The sequence below is a fragment of the Gossypium hirsutum genome, chromosome A12 (assembly GCF_007990345.1).
Source record: "Gossypium hirsutum isolate 1008001.06 chromosome A12, Gossypium_hirsutum_v2.1, whole genome shotgun sequence".
Taxonomy (NCBI): domain Eukaryota; kingdom Viridiplantae; phylum Streptophyta; class Magnoliopsida; order Malvales; family Malvaceae; genus Gossypium; species Gossypium hirsutum.
In genome coordinates this window covers 91,878,209-91,894,947 of record NC_053435.1, presented here as the reverse complement: position 1 = coordinate 91,894,947, position 16,739 = coordinate 91,878,209, and the positions used below count along the sequence as shown (strand labels likewise).

The window sequence follows — 16,739 nt, the reverse complement described above, 5'->3', positions numbered from 1 at the left end:
CTTCTTAAAGCAATGCCAAAAACTATGATAAGAGACGATCCTATTTTTATTGTAATCTGAAAAAAAGAGTAAATATTGAGATGATAAAAGTTTAAAATGTGGTTCCGATCTCACAATTTAACACCAAAATAATCAAAGAATAATGGAAGAAAATTTTGTTCCAAAGAAAAAGGTAAAAAAGAAGAAACTAAAACAACGATAATGGGCGCCTAAAGTAATGTGTGTATATGTGTAATCTAAAAGATAAAAGAGGTGTGCGGTCTCTCCCTCTTTCGACGCCCAAAACCACTAAAAAGATATAACCCTGAAAAGTAAAGGATAGTTTAAAAATATAGAAAGTCTAACAAAAAGCATGTACTTACTCTTCAACATATTTCCATTCTTAATTGATTTTTTTCAAATAACATAATAAACATAACCATTAAATAAAGCAATCTTTAAATCTTTAAAGTTCTTTTTACTTCAACTTTTATTCTAATACTTTGGAGTGGGAACACCAACTATTATTTTAAACAACTTTAGACCTTTTAATGAGATTTTTTAAAATTTTAGAGGTTTTATGAAAATTTAGTCAAAAAATAATTAACCCAATACGAAATCGTATTAGTTGGTCATAGATAAAACGCAAGTCATTAAATATACATAAATATTTATAAATTAAGATGTATTTGATGAACTGAAACTTAAAAGTGTTGAAAAATTAAATATTAAACTTTCACTGATAAATTTTATAAATATTAAATTTATAATAATTAGTAGATTTAAGTACCGAATATAATAATTGATTTTTAAAAAAATGATTTATTTTTTAAATTTAATCTTCTTAATAATAAATATGTTAATTAGTATATTTTTAAATAATTTTATTTCAATTTTTTAATAAAATAAAATAAATTAATTTTTTATAGTCTGTTTTTGAATTTTTTTAAATAATTTTATTTCAATTAATAATGAACCTGTAAAACCCCTAATCCGTATCCGTCGCCGAACTAGGGTTACGTGGCATTACAGTACAAAAACATAATCCTGAACTTTTACAAATTTAAACATAGAGTATTATCATGAATCATTTATTCATTAGCAAATATATATATTTACATACACAAATACTTTCTTTATATATATTCAAATCATCATTCAAATTCACAAACATACATATATATATATGTACACATAATTATCATTTTTGCAAAAATGCATATAGTTTCCATGGTGAACTATTACATAAAATCACTATTCAAATGGTCATTTATCAATGTTTCATTTACAAGCCTTATTAAACAAAACAATCTTAATAATTAATCATTATTTAACCTCATAACCAAATATAAAACTCATACATTTTCCATGCAAACCGAACTAAAATAACCTATATGCATATTCGAATATATGCGTGTCTTATACTATGCATTATCAATTTTACATTAAACATGCTTAACATTATAATCAAAACAAAATAAACCATTACCAAACATATTATTATACAAAACACTATTCATTTGGTAAATTTTCATCTCATTAACCGAATAGGCAAATCCTTATCATCATATTCCTTTCAACTTTATTACATCACAAACAAATATACATTCTCACATGAAATCATGTATAAACCTCTTATAAGTTACATATTCTAAACTCATCATTCAAATATTTTTTATCCAAACCAAAAACCTAAACCGAAACAAATAATTATATAATGAAATTTATATATATATGATCTTTACATCAACCCACTTTCAAATCTAACATCAATAAACTATTTTCAAACATACCACATATATCACATATTTCATTCACATATAATATATAACATATTAACTAAAAGTAAGCTCAAACTATATCCAAGTATGAACGAATTTATCATAGAAATTAAACCAGTTTCGCATGGCTAAAGTTATACATATTCAAGGTCGAACAAAATACGAATTAGCCTATAAATGCCAAAAGTTCGAAGATGAACTTTTAAAAATACCGAAAGTTGACGATAGTGTGGATGACTTCGATCACGATCCCCGAGCTCATAACTTACAACCAAAATCTATAAAACAGAATAACAAAACATACAGAGTAAGCTAACTTAGTTTAGTAAGCTTTAAGTAAATTAAATAGCTTAAATCAATGATCAAAACATTTTATACAAGCCGAAATGTACCATCAAAGATATACTTTAACTCAAATAATTTACCTTGGCCGAATATTCAAGATCAAATATAATACCACATAAATACTTACCTATATATCCAAATTCGAAAGATACATTATACTATCACAATAACCTAATATTTAAACTCCATAAATCAACACATATGATCGAATTTACGAATTCAATACACTACAAGAAAATAGACTTTTAGCGGTGCTTTCTTTAGCTATTTGCGGCGTTTTCACAAGCGCCACAAAAAACGCCGCTGTCGAAATCATTTTTTTATTTGAAGAAAAAACGGGATCGACTTTTAAAACGAAATGTGGAGTCGCCACCAATCCTTTTTTTATCTAGGTGTAATCCGGTCACCTAATAAAACATTTTATTGTATTACAAAATCAATTTTGACCTACGAAATTAGAGAAAAAGGGTTCGGGAGTCAGTTACGTACGAGGAAGGATTAGCACCCCCGCTACGCCCAAAATCAGTACCATATTGATTAAATAATGTCCTTATGTCTTTAAAAATGTTTTGAAACACGATTTCTTTTAAAACATTTGAATGACTCAAATTGGACGTCAAGATTCTCTTGATTCAAAAGAATTCAGCATCACATCCAGCACGATAGGACACGATCCTATATACCTTCGAAACCACGATTAATTCTTGACTTCCAAAAGCTTTTAGGTTAAAAATTATAAAAGGATATCCAGATATTTAGTCCAAAAAAAAATCAAAACCCAGCACGATAGGGCACGATTTCTCGAATTTCCAAATATTGCATATTGCCTTGCTTTTAACAAGGAATTTAAATAAACGGTTGTAAATTATTTCGAAACACATTGATCTTATTGGAAATAAAATGGAATAATTGATTTCAAAGAGTTAAAAACCACGAAACAACATTTTGTAAATCAAGAGGAAAAGAAGTAATGAATATGGGTTAATATGCATGAATAACGTACAATATTTGATTAGTGCAGATAACATAACCTTATTTAATCAATCAAATCAAACAAACAATTAATTTAAAACAACAAAATTTACAAGCATGGGTGAACAACAATTGATTTAATAATACAAAAAAAATGAATAAACAATATACGATAATAATATAGAAAAATAATATGAAAGATAAAACGCCACACATAATATACAAAGTAAATATAGACACTAAGAGCTGCAAAACAATTTAAAAACTATATGAAAAACTTACAAATGAATAATGCATGCTAGGATTTGAAATGATTTACATATATAAAACAAAACTAAGAATATGTAAATGAAGATTAAAATAAATATTGTAGAAGAAGAAATTTGGAGCAAATAACATACAAAATATTTTAAAAACAAAACACATCTATTTAAAGGTGATGATATACATACAATAATAAAAATCAATGTAAACAATATATAATGAAGATATAATAAAAATAAAGAATAAACAATATACATGACAAAATAACAAATCAATATATAATAAAACAATATATACATGAAATAATCTTAAATAACAAAGAAATAATAAAACATATTTTTTAAAGAATAAACTATATACGTAATAAATTTGAAAGGAAATACAAATAAATAGATTTAAAAGAAATTATATATGTAAAATAACATGGAACTAATAATGTATATAAAATAAGCGAATTTTGTCATAAATCATATATGTATTAATATAAGATTAATTTAAATTAAATATTATACAAAATTTTAGAAGCAATATGATTTACAAGGTAATTTTAAAATAATAGTTTTATAATTTAAACAAAAATAAAAAACAAAGTAAATTATCAAAGTAATTTAAAATGTATATATATAAAAAAATTAAAAGATGAATGCTAACTGAATTAAAAAATAATGAACTATACAAATTTAAGTGAAAGGAAAAAAAACTCAATTGAAATAAAATCAGACTAAAGGGATAATTAATAAATAAAATAAACTAGTAAAATAGAAATAAAGACCAAAGTGCAATGCGCGTGAATGTGCGAGGACTAAAAACGAAATGTTCCTAACCCAAAAAACAGCACCCAAGAGTGACTAAAGTGAAGTGGTGCGCAAATTTCAAGGAAAAAATAAAAGAAACAGAATAGGGTTAAATTAAAGGTTGCGCAAATAATAGGGACTGGTCATGCAAAATTGCCCATTTAGGGTGGAAATGCGCACTGGGTCAATGCGCAGGCTCTTTCCCCCATGGTGGCGCTTCAAATTTTCCTTAATCTTTCCTTATTATTTAATTTTTTTTATAACAAAACCTTTTGTTTTAAAAAAAAACTTTAACTTCTTAACCTTCTCTGCTAGGGTTTCACCCAAACCTCATGTTGCTGCCGGACCATCTCCACTTCTGGTGGCTTACAGCGCGTACGCAGGCCTGGTAAGCGTATTCCCTTTCCCTCCTCTCTCTATTTTTATACATTAACAAAAATAGAAGAAGATAAAAAAGATCTAGATGAAAATCATTTGAAATCTATTTTAGAAAATAAGAGGGATCGATCTATGAAAACGAAAAGCGTTTCAATACCTCCGTTTATTTTTTTTTGCAATCACAAAGTAAATCCACCCTTGAAATCAAACGAAAGCAAGATAAACTAAAAAAAAAAACGCAACCTTCTGCTAATTTTAATTGATTTTTTGTATTCCAATATGCATCTGTAATCCCCCTTACAATCGAAAATGAAAAATGGCTTTATAGCCAATAAAGAAAAATACAATCTTTTTTGTCCTATTTTTCTTTTTTTGTTGTTGTGTTTGCATTGGTTCGCAGGTACGGAGGCACTAGGTGGTCGTACGGTGCTGCGCTGGCGGTGAGGACGAAGGGCTGCTTGGTGGCTATTGCGGCGCCTAGCAGAAGCCCTAGGGTTCTGAGTGTTTAACGTTTTTGGGCTTGTCGGGCCGTGTAATTTTGGGCTAGGTTTTAGGTTTTTTTTGGGCCGTATTGGGTCAACGTAATTGGGTTTTGTAACTGAGCTGTTAAGGGATTGTTTAAAATTGGACTTTATATTTTATTTGGTTTTATCATGATTTTTTTGGTTTATAACGGGCCGGTAAATTGGGCTAGTTACAGCCGCTATAGGAAAGGCTGCAAAAATTTGCGGCGTTTGTGGGAAAAGCGTCGTTAAAAGTGATGGTTTTTAGCGGCGCTTTTACCACAAACGCCGCTAATTTTGGCAGATTTGCAATGCCCGTTCTTCACCAGTACCAGCCCTTCCTGCATTAAATCCAACCAAAAATAGCAAATTTAACATAAAAAATACAACAAAAAACATTAATTCTAAATGATACTTCAAATTTAACGAAAGATATATAATGTAATTAATAAATAAAGTATAACTCAAAATATTATTACAATAATGTTAAATATAACAATGTTAAAAACATTCTTACAACGAGAAAACTAATGTCTAAGATGGCGGCTTTTGCGACTGCTAAAACATCTGCATCATATGCTGAAGCTGTAGCTGCAGCTCATCGTACTTTCTGCTCTGCTCTGCTGCCATCGCTGCTGCCGCTGCATCCCTTTCTGCTGCCTCTGCTCTAAGTTTTTGCTGGAGTTCTTCATATTTTTTTTGAGCCTCGGCAATTTGCTCAACCGTGTTCGCTTGCGTCTGAGCTATCTGGTCTCTTAACCTCTGAACTTCAGCTTGAGCTTGACTCCCGGAAGGCATGTATTGCTGGGAGCTGGATCCAAAATATTGGGTCGGGGTAACACCAGATCCTTGAAATTGAACCCGACCGTACCTTTCAGGACCCAAAACTTCAGTGATAATTCTGTTATCAATGTTCTCAAGATTAACAGAACTATCAGTCGAAGCAATCGCTTCATACTCCGCCTTCTTTTCCTTTAGTTTCTCCTAAAAAATCAATTAAAGAGTTAGAAACGGAATATATAATAAAAAGGAATACAACATAACTTAACATTATTTAAAACTACTAATGACGAATTAAACCATTATAATTAAATATTATAAATATTTATAATAAATCAAATTTTATTAAGTAAATATACCATAAATTCTCCAGCTTCAGATATCATAGGAGATCCATCTTTCTTCCTATGCGTAATCTCAAAAAGCTGAAGGCGTCCAACTTTTTGACTAGACGAGACTTCCTACAATATAGTAGGAAACAGGTGCGAAAGCCATTACTGATCCTATCTATAATTTAGTATAATTTATAATACTGAGCTTCATGCTTTTGTCAGTTTTGGGAACAAAATTTTCATTTTCTTATTACTGATGCTTAAAATTAATTCCTTAGGATGACACAAAATAAAATACAAGCCAACATGGAAACCATCATCATACCTATGACAACTACTAAAGCTCGAAGGAGAGTAGCTCTAAACCAGATTTAATCCAAAAGAGAAAGGACAAAGAAAATCCATAAAATTGGTAAGCTGAAACCCACAAGACAAAATAAAAATTATGTCATCTATTTTTAAAGAGATAAAAATATTAAAATACACATTCATAGACAATCCCTTCCTTAACTCAATTTAACTTTAATTAAATTATTTAAAAACTTAATTAAGTTGCAAGAGGAAATGAATCATCTTTGCTAATTTTGACTGTTTATCTTTTAAATAATTTAACAAAGCAAAATGAGTTAGGGAAGAGATTATCTGTAGATGTATATATTTTCTTTTATTAAAAATGAATGACATGGCTTCCATGTTTATCAACTAACCTGCATGCCCAAAACAAAGTGATGTCTATAAAATGCAGTTTCTATTTACATATCAAATTTGCAGATCCAACACTTCCCAGTAAGTTAAGTAATACATACAACCCAGATTACATACAAGCCGATCGCATAAAGTCTCTAAACAAATACGCTTCTCTTAAAAAATAGTAGCAGGAACTCGGGTTATGGAACAATCTTCTCTATAACATACCCATATGAAATAACATACCCATATGAAACAACATGAAGAAAAAAAAAACAAACAAGACGCTAGATTTCAGTAAACATCAGGAAAATGAAAAAAAGTTTAGAAAAAAAGCACAAAAAACCCAAATGATTTAACATGAAGTGGAAAACAAAGAACTCATCTGCCACCAATCAAATAAAAAAAGAAAAACCCAAATGAGATAACATGAAGATTAACGAATACATACCTTAAAGTACCATGTTTATGGTGATTAACATCAGCCATGAGCACTCTCAAAACAAGCAAATACACCAAACCAAACAACAATGTGATAGAAAGAGGGTAAAGCAAACAAATGAAATTTGGAAGTGGTTTCTATAACATTAAAGCCCTGTTCTTTAGTAACATAAAAATAATAGAAATGAAAGCAAAATGAAACAAGGAGCTTCGGGTTTGATTTGAAACCGAAATGAAATGAAACCTATGGAACGAAAACAGAAAGGGAGATGACAAATGGGTTTGATTTAGGGGAAATTTAAGGTTTAGGGGCAATTTTGATTTAGGGGAGAAGGAAGTTTTGATTTGGGGAAATTTAGGGGTTTCGGGTATGCATTGGGGATGAAAAGGATGAAACAAAAACGGCACCGTTATGCTAAAGATAATGACGTCACTAAATCACACTTGAAACGACGTCGTTTTAATTAAACATTTAGTGGTGTTTTACAAAAGCGTCGCTAAATCTTAATCTTTTACGGCGTTTTTACAAAAGCGCCGCTAATTCTCTATCTTTAGCATCTGGAGACACATCATAAAGCAACGACGTTTTGGCTTAATTGAAATTTTTTTGCGGCGTTTTTGACAAAAACGCCACTAATGCATTTGATAGCAATGAATTTTAATAGTTTCATTATTTCTTAAATTCCTTTTAAACTAATTTTGTTTTCTTTCAAACAATATATCTAATTTGAAAAAAATTTAATTATATTGAATAATTATTATTTAAATATTTAATATTTAAATTTTAGGTAAATCAATTTAAAATAATTTCTAATAATTATTTAAAACATGAAATGAATTGAAATAAAAATATATATATTCAAAACCATTTTTGATAAAAATGAACTTAACAACCTTGAGAAAAAATGAAAATTTTTAAAACATTGGGTTTTTATTAAAAATATTTTTAACTTGGTGTGGCCAATACTTATAAAATTACCTTTCATAAAATAAAATTTTAAAAAAATTCTTTTAAGAGATCATTATTATCTGCATCTTAAAATTAAAGTAAGACGAGTTTAATTTCGAGAGTCCATTACATGCAAAGAAAGTTATAGCATCTTGTAATACTCGGAAATCGATACCTTATTAAACACATATTATTTTTTAGATTTTGAAATTATAAATTCAAATTCAATATTTAATCATGAGGCTATAAATTTTAAAGTGTGCACGAATTTTATAATTAGAATTTAATTTAAAAAATAAAAATACTAATTTTATTTTATTTTATTTTTAAAATTGATTCAAGTTTAAGAATTTCATGTTAACATTTTGTATTCAATAATTTTATGAACCACCTCATCAAATTTCGTATAATACTAAATCTTGCGTAATTATCTGGGAATATAAACATATATACATCATAAATATATGTATAAACATGAGATCAAGTATTTAATTAAACCACACTCCGAGGACTCCAAAACCTAGATTCAACCAGAACATCATTTAATCAATTAACCCTTAAACCCTAACACTAACCCTTAAAACCTTGAACATTAAGACCCTAAACCCTAAACACTTTAAAATAGTACCAAACCCCAAATAACAAACTAATTTAAAACACTATACCCTAAACCCAAGATAACAAACTCGGCCCACACCATAAACTTAACATACTATACCATTGAACCCTAAACCATAAACTTAAAATATATTCTACCATTAAACCCTAAACCATAGGCCTTAAACATTAAATATTAAACCCTAAACCCACAAATAAATTTAATCAATATTAAGTACTGCTTCCACAATATATTATAAACATAAGCTTTTACATTAATATCTATGTATATACACATCAACATCCATATGATTTTTTTAGAGGGTTTAGGGTTTTAGAGTTTATGGATTAGTGTTTATGGTTTATGTTTTAGAATTTAGGGTTTAGGGTTTAATGTTTAAGATTTAAAGGTTTACAGAAAGCCATACAACGTTGATTTTAACAGCTTGGTAACTTAAATGAAAACTTCTAAATAGTTTAGTTATCAATTTGTAACTTTTCATAATTAAGAAACTAAAATGAAACTTTCTCATAGCTAAGTGATGAATAGTGTAGTTTATATTTTTTATAAAGTTAGTTTCAAATACCAAAATAATTAAATCGAATTCAAAACAAAAATAAGAAAATAATATGAAAATTAAATCAGATCAAATTAAAACGAGTGTCGGTTACCCTACTCAAAAATGGCTGCTCAACTTTTTGTGGCGTTTGGACCAAAAACGCCGCTATTGATCAGTTTTAGTGGCGTTTGGACCAAAAACGCTGCTGTTGCTCAGTTTTTAGTGGCATTTTATGTAAAAACGCTGCTATTGATCAGTTTTTAGTGGCGTTTAGGCAAAAAATGCAGCTATTGATCAGTTTTTAGTGGCGTTTGGGCCAAAAAACGCCGCTATTGATCAGTTTTTAGTGGCGTTTGGACAAAAATGCTGCTATTCATAAGTTTTTAGTGGCGTTTGGGCTAAAAACGCCGCAATTGATCAGTTTTTAGTGGCGCTTGGCCAAAAACGCCGCTATTGATCAGTTTTTAGTGGCGTTTGGGCTAAAAACGCGACTATTGATAAGTTTTAGTGGCGTTTTGGCCAAAAACGCCGCTATTGATTAGTTTTTAGTGGCGTTTTGGCCAAAAACGCTGCTTTTGTTCAGTTTTTTGCGGCGTTTTTAATTAAACCCCTTATTTCTCTGGAGTGATATAACCTCACATGTATTAAATGTATATATATAAGCTCAATATAAACTCACATGCAACCAAATACACATGTTCAATATAAATTCACATGTAACCGAATACTCAAGTTTGATATAAGCTTACTTGTACTTACCTGTTTGGTAGAACATATACAATGTTTTATAGCTTAATTTCACTTGTTCAATATCCACAATATCTTAAACTCTTGTAATCATAAACTTGAGAACAATTCACCGGTATAAAACTTGCTAGGCATAAGCCTGATTCAACACCGGCACAAGGCCTGCTAGACCCAAGGTCTGAAATTCATTCACCGGCACTAAGCCTACTAGGCACGAAGCCCGAACAAAGTCACCAGCACAAGGCTTGCTAGGCTCAAAACCCGAACATCACAAACATATAATCATTCCACAACATTTCACATATATCGTATTGTATAATATTTCATGCATCACATACACATTTTCTAAAGTTTTGATATCATTCAAATACAACTTAATCACATTAATTCATTGACATATCTCATTCGGCTATCAAACTAATACATTATAAAATTCGTATCATCATAGTAAATCATTCTATGTTCAAAATAAACCATGCTTAATTACTTAAAGACTTACCTTGGATATCGACGAGCGTTACGAATCGACTATTCAACTATTTTTGTTTTTCCCCGATCCAAGTCCGATTTCCTTTGTTCTTGATCTATATAATTTCAAATTAACCTCATTTAAACACAATTTCATTCAATTTAATCCAACAACACATAAATGGTCAAATTATCATTTTACCCCTGATATTTCATATTTTTACTATTTAGTCCGAATTGCACAAAACACAAAATACACCAAAACTCACAAAAACATAATTGAGCCGAATTTTCAACATACTCGTACTAGTCCATATATTTCATATTTTAGTCCCTAAATTTATTATTTTTGCAATTTTATCCTAATAACTCAAAGTCATCAAAAACTTCAATACAAAGTATGTTAATTTAAAATATATTTTTAATATTTCATCATCAAACATCACAAAACACAAATATTCATTAATGTCATAATACAAAATATTCACCAAAATAAAAAATTCAAACATGGATCGAGTAGTATTCGAAACAACGATATCAAAAACGTAAAAATCATTAAAAACCGAACAAAAACTAACCTTGAATTAAACTTCCAAAGTGCCGAATACCCTAAGCTATATTTTCTTTCTTTCTTTCTCAAGTTTCGGCAAGAACAAAGTAATATGCATGGCTTTCTATTATTATTATTATTATTATTATTAGTATTAGTATTATATGTTAACATTTAACATATTTTACTTATTTAACCTTAATAAAATAATATCATAAACACATACATTATGGGTATATTCGACCATAACTAAAATAAAGGATTATTTGCAACATAAACACTCCGTCTTAAAAAGTCATTATCAATTCAACCTTTATAATTTAGACTATCGAATTTTCAACTTATACAATTAAGTCTTTTTATCAAATTAAGCACACAAACAATCAAATTTTTGTACGAAATTTTCACATATGCAAATTCATATATAATAAACACGAAAAATAATATTTAAATATTTTTTTGACTCAAATTCGTAGTATTGAAATTACCGTTCCGATTAGGATCTAGATCAGACTGTTACAGAACCCACCATTGATTACCACTAATTGGATTTGAATATTGAATATGTATTTTATATGATTAGATAAGAATTTGAAATAGATTGATCTTCCTTGCTGAAACCTCAATCTCAAATCTCAAATCGTAATCAACGAGTAAACAACTCAACTCAAAAATTGGAATATTGGTTTCAAACAGAATGCAACACTTTTCAAAGCAAAAACACCGAATAACAGCTTGATTTTATTCCTGAATAAACATCCCATGGATGATAACCAAGATTCTAACATGGTCATATCCATTGTACAGGTCCTTAGCTTGAAAGTAAAGCTAGCCCAAGAACCACACGATGATAAAGGGTATGAGAATTATCTAATAATGGGAAGAAATCTTAAGATTGAGTGATTTGTTGATCCATGCCTTCCAATTCCCACTTCCTTTCCCAGTAATTGAGTTTGCTGATCTTCCATCATCTTCCATTTTCTCATTGCTTGGCTTCCTGCACAAAATGAAATTCCTTGCCCCTTGTGATCCAATTGTCTCCCATGGATTCAGTGCTGCAATTACAATACAATAACCCAACAACATGAGTTATATTAATTAGAAACCCGGTGATTTTGACTTGTACAACTTCACCAAAAAAATAGAGGGAAACTTTCATTCGTATGATTGAAGTGAAATTAATGACGAAATTTCATGAGATAGATCAAGAGGGATCTCAATCGACTTACCATCTGATCCAGCACTGGGGCAATAAAGGAAGAAATCACTGATAGCGGATCCCAGAACCGGGCGCCGACCTTCACGAGCATAGGCTTTCAAAGCAGTATCGATAACAGAAGAAACCAGCTCTTCTTCGTTAACAACGAAACGGATCGGCCCAGCACTTCCCAAAACAGTGATGCTAACCAACAGCCTGTTGCCCTTAGGACCCTGGCTCTTCTTCTGCTTGTAAAGCACCATTTTTTTTAATCAAAATAAAACAATCAAATGAGCGAATATTTCACCAAAAAACCGAGATTTGAAAAAAAACAAAAAAAGAAAAACAGAAACAATGGGTTTATTTTGTTTTTCTTAGATTTTAAAGAAATCTGGGTTATGGGCGGAGATTGCAAGGGATTTGTGGGTCAAGGCCAAGGCAGCGGTAATACCAGCCAGCTTTACAAGAACCAAATGCGAAAACAGAGACTGCAGAAACGGAGAAAAGGGTGCTCGCCCTCGATTTACAAAGGGAGAGCATGAAATTACTAGAAATCCGAATTGTTTCCACCATTCACAAAAATTCGTCTTGAATCTAAAAAAATAAAGAAGAAAAAGACAAACAAGTTCCGGGTGTTGCAGAATTGGTGAAAAAGGAAGGGAATTTGCGGGGTTAGGAAAAAGAAGAGACAGGCTATTGAGTCTTTTGAGAGTTTTGAGAGGATATTTATATAAGAAAAGAAGGAGGGCGCATTAATGGCTGTGATTTTTATGACCCCCCAAAAAGTTCTGATTTTGGTACCAATATATTAGAAATCTAGAATTCGATTTTGGGACTAGGGGCTGCTAATTTACGCCCACCAACCCCTTCATACATTGCATGACACGTGGCTCCTCATTAACCTTCTTTTAGTTTTAGTTTGTTTCTATTTTCGGTAAACTTCTTTACTAGGGTTTTTTACCCAACTGGATTAAAAAAAATTTAAAACACTAAAATAGGGTATCAGATATACTATTTACGAAAATAGGTTATTTTTTGGGTTGAGTCTACCTGACAGGCGCGACTCATTTTTTTAATAATATATATATATTTAAATATTATAATTTTATTATATTTTAATAATTTTTAAATTTTTAAAATTCAATCGGGTCAAAACCGGGCCGAGCCAGACCTAGAGGCGCGACCATTCGCTCCTGCTGCACGGGCACGACTGCCCTGCAGCCTGCCACGTGTCCCTGCCCCCCACCGCCCGGCCCTGCACTTTCCCATACCACCTGCAAAGAGAGAAAAGAAATTTTTTTTATTAAGTTTAATAATTATTTAATATTATTATTTTAATAATGTTATTAATTTATTATTTTTTATACTTAAAATTTTTAATAATTTTGAAATTAAGTTTCATAATTTTTTAATATTATTATTTGAATAATTCTGAAATTATGTTTAATAATTTTTTAATATTATTATTTTAATAATGTTATTAATTTATTATTTTTTATGCTTAAATTTTTTAATAATTTTGAAATTAAGTTTAATAATTTTTAATATTATTATTTTAATAATTTTGATAATTTATTATTTTTTATGCTTCGATTTTTTAATATTTTTAAAATTAAGTCTAATAATTTTTTAGTATTATTAATTTAATAAATTTTTATTGGAAAAAATACGAGTTGTGCCATTAGGCGTTCTGGTGTGCCATGGAGATCCGTTTACTGTATACATCGAGATTATAAGAACACAGATTGGAAACGACAAGTTGTGAAAATGGGTAAAAAATAACCTTATCCTTTCAATATATTACAAAACCCCTTAAAATTGATGGTTTGATGGTGTGGTTCTAGGGATATATCTTTGTGGAGCTCGACGTTCACGTTGTGGGCGACTACGACGATCAACGTTCTCTTCATCCATAGGTAGGGGTGTAGAGAACGTCTCACATGCCACTGATGAACTCGAGCCGGGTGGAGTAGAGAACGGCGCTGGATATAGGCCGGGAGGAGTAGAGTATGGTGGTGGATATGAGCTGGAAGGAGTAGAGTACAGATGTGGCAGTGGGCTGAAGATATCAAAATCTGAATAATATCCCTAGGCTGAAGAGCCCGGGAAATAGTCATCGGCCCCCAAATCTGGATGATAAGAACTACTCCCGGAGTGTAGCTCCTGTTCTGGCCCCCGTTCTAGGTCTGGCACTGCCTCCGGCTCCGGCTCTGGGTCTGGATCCGGAGCTGGTGCATGATGCGGATCTGGAAAATATTGCCCAATCCGTGTCGTATGAGGGGGGACTACCATCGACCGCCCACCAAATAAAAATGGTTTCCCCTTCTCATAGTACCACTGTAGGTACTGTGTCAAGGGCCGCAGATCCAAACAACGATCTATCGGAGGTATCCTGCCAAACCGGTTGTTCCACATCGTAACATACTCTTCATGCACATCTCCCTAATCTGCCCAATGCATCCTCCTCCTAGTCATACCATGGAGCTTTGTAGGCAATCGTACTGGTTGTGTTGGGATATATTGTACACAACCGTACTGTCGGAGTACTCGATCGCCATGATACTACTCCACCGTCTGAAAATGGATAAGGGGTGCGCTAATGCATAATAAGTTTGAGTGGACGTAGGCATGCGAGGGAATAACGGTCATAATCTTAGGAACAGAATACGACATCCAAATGAACTGCACAGTTAATAACATTTTCATATTAACGCGAGTTGAGTGAGATAAAAATAATAAAATTAAATTGATATTGGAAAAACCTACCTCCTCCCCAGAATGATTCTCGATTATCAGACGGTATATCGGAACCGTGTATGACCTCTCGATACCCGGATTTGTGCTCCATCCACGGAAACAAATTGTTAGAACAATATAACCCAACAAATTCAATTAATTGCTATAATGCGTAAAGATTCATCACCTATTAACAAGTGGAAATATATATGGCTAGTGACTAATGGATGCCAAGAATGGCATCTGATAAAGTGCCCACGACTGCAGCAGTATGAGGCATCCGCCAATGTCCACCGTAGAAGGATCTGTCATCCGACAAAGTTCGCGGTACAACGTGGCTAACACTGCGAACCCCCAACTGTATGAACGCGTGTTATGCAAATTAGACAGTAGCGGTAGGTACATCAAACTGACCTCACTGCCGTGTGAATCCAGCACGAGTACACCTCCTATAAGGTGCATAATGTAACCTCGAGCGGCCTGCATAACCTCTAATTCAGTGGCAGTATTGGGCAAATGCTCAAAATTGGCTTTTAGCCATGAAAACAGCAAGGTGGCAAATTTCCCCTCACTTGGGGAGCGTCCAAGTAACTCATAGCAAAGGCGAGCCGGCCTCGAGATCGAACTTACGCCCGTGACCAAGTTCCCGTCGATGGGGAGCCCCAGTTGTACTGCAACGTCCTCTAAAGTGATGGTACACTCCTCGCACGACAAATGAAATGTGTGCGTCTCCGGATGCCATCACTCGACTAAGGCAGAAATTAAGTCATATCGCAGATCAAAAGTCCGAATCAATGCTGCTGATCTGAACCCCGCTAACTCTAAGAACGGTATTACGCGTTCATCCGGCTGAAACCCTACACTATAAATACGACCCCTCAATACGCGGTACTCGACCTGACATTATTATATTTACGAAATGGTTAATACAATATAATTTCATTCAACAAATAATGTGACTATCAAATAAAATTTTCATTACCATCTCATTAATGTTACTCGATATGTGACCTTTATTTTCATTATCAATCAACAAACCCATTTGCTGCAAATCTGCAATTAAAATTATCAGATAAATAAAAATTATAAAATTACATTATATCAAAATTACATTAAAATTTCTTACTCTCTTTAGAATTATTTAATTCTATTTCTTACTCTCTTTAGATCGTTTATTCAACATCTTTTCATATTCAAAGCAACTTATTTCTCATATACTCACTTTCAACTAGTCAATTATGCATCTATTCAACCGCAAAGTACTACATTACTTCCAATCATAAAGCCAAATGCATTTTAACATATCATTTATATTAATGTGTTTAATTCTTTAATATATATTAATTCCCTTGTTATGTGTTTTATACAAGTTAAAATATAAGCATAATTTATTAATAGTCTATTTTACTCCTAAAAATATTTTATTTTTTCCTTAAGTTTTGATTAAATTTTTATAAAATTTAAAAGAATTATTTTTTTAACACGTTACATAGGTAAATTTAATTAATTTTAAAAGTTTGAAATTAAATTAAATTATAATTTAAGAATATTTGAAAGGATTAACTTCAAGTTTATACATTTTACATAAGTATAAATTTTTATTTTATTTTTTAGAATGTATTAGTCACTGTATTTCTCACTTTTTGTTAACAATGAAGTGAATGCTAGTAAAGTTTTT

At 31.2% G+C, this 16,739-nt stretch overlaps 1 protein-coding gene and 2 long non-coding RNA genes across 3 annotated transcripts; 1 reads left to right on the top strand and 2 right to left on the bottom strand.

Moving 5' to 3' along the window:
* Nucleotides 1-1,838: 1,838 nt before the first annotated feature.
* LOC121210986 (uncharacterized) lies at nt 1,839-4,920 on the bottom strand. The gene is made up of 2 exons (XR_005906320.1): nt 4,439-4,920; nt 1,839-2,038 (listed from the first exon to the last, which is right to left on the bottom strand). It is a non-coding gene; the product is annotated as an uncharacterized lncRNA (long non-coding RNA).
* LOC107934500 (uncharacterized) lies at nt 4,231-5,167 on the top strand. Its single transcript, XR_001693916.2, has 2 exons — nt 4,231-4,523; nt 4,914-5,167. It is a non-coding gene; the product is annotated as an uncharacterized lncRNA (long non-coding RNA).
* Nucleotides 5,168-11,833: 6,666 nt separating this feature from the next.
* Nucleotides 11,834-13,106, bottom strand: LOC107934495 (uncharacterized). The gene is made up of 2 exons (XM_016866939.2): nt 12,357-13,106; nt 11,834-12,182 (listed from the first exon to the last, which is right to left on the bottom strand). Exons 1-2 carry the CDS (start codon nt 12,586-12,588, stop codon nt 11,998-12,000), a joined length of 417 nt encoding a protein of 138 aa, XP_016722428.1. The 5' UTR covers nt 12,589-13,106; the 3' UTR covers nt 11,834-11,997.
* Nucleotides 13,107-16,739: the final 3,633 nt, after the last annotated feature.

Excerpts from the sequence above, each read along its gene's own strand:
- LOC107934495 (XM_016866939.2), bottom strand. The coding sequence starts at position 12,588 with ATGGTGCTTTACAAGCAGAAGAAGAGCCAGGGTCCTAAGGGCAACAGG. Across the intron at positions 12,183-12,356 it reads CCCCAGTGCTGGATCAGATG|CACTGAATCCATGGGAGACA; the intron begins GTAAGTCGATTG and ends TTGTAATTGCAG.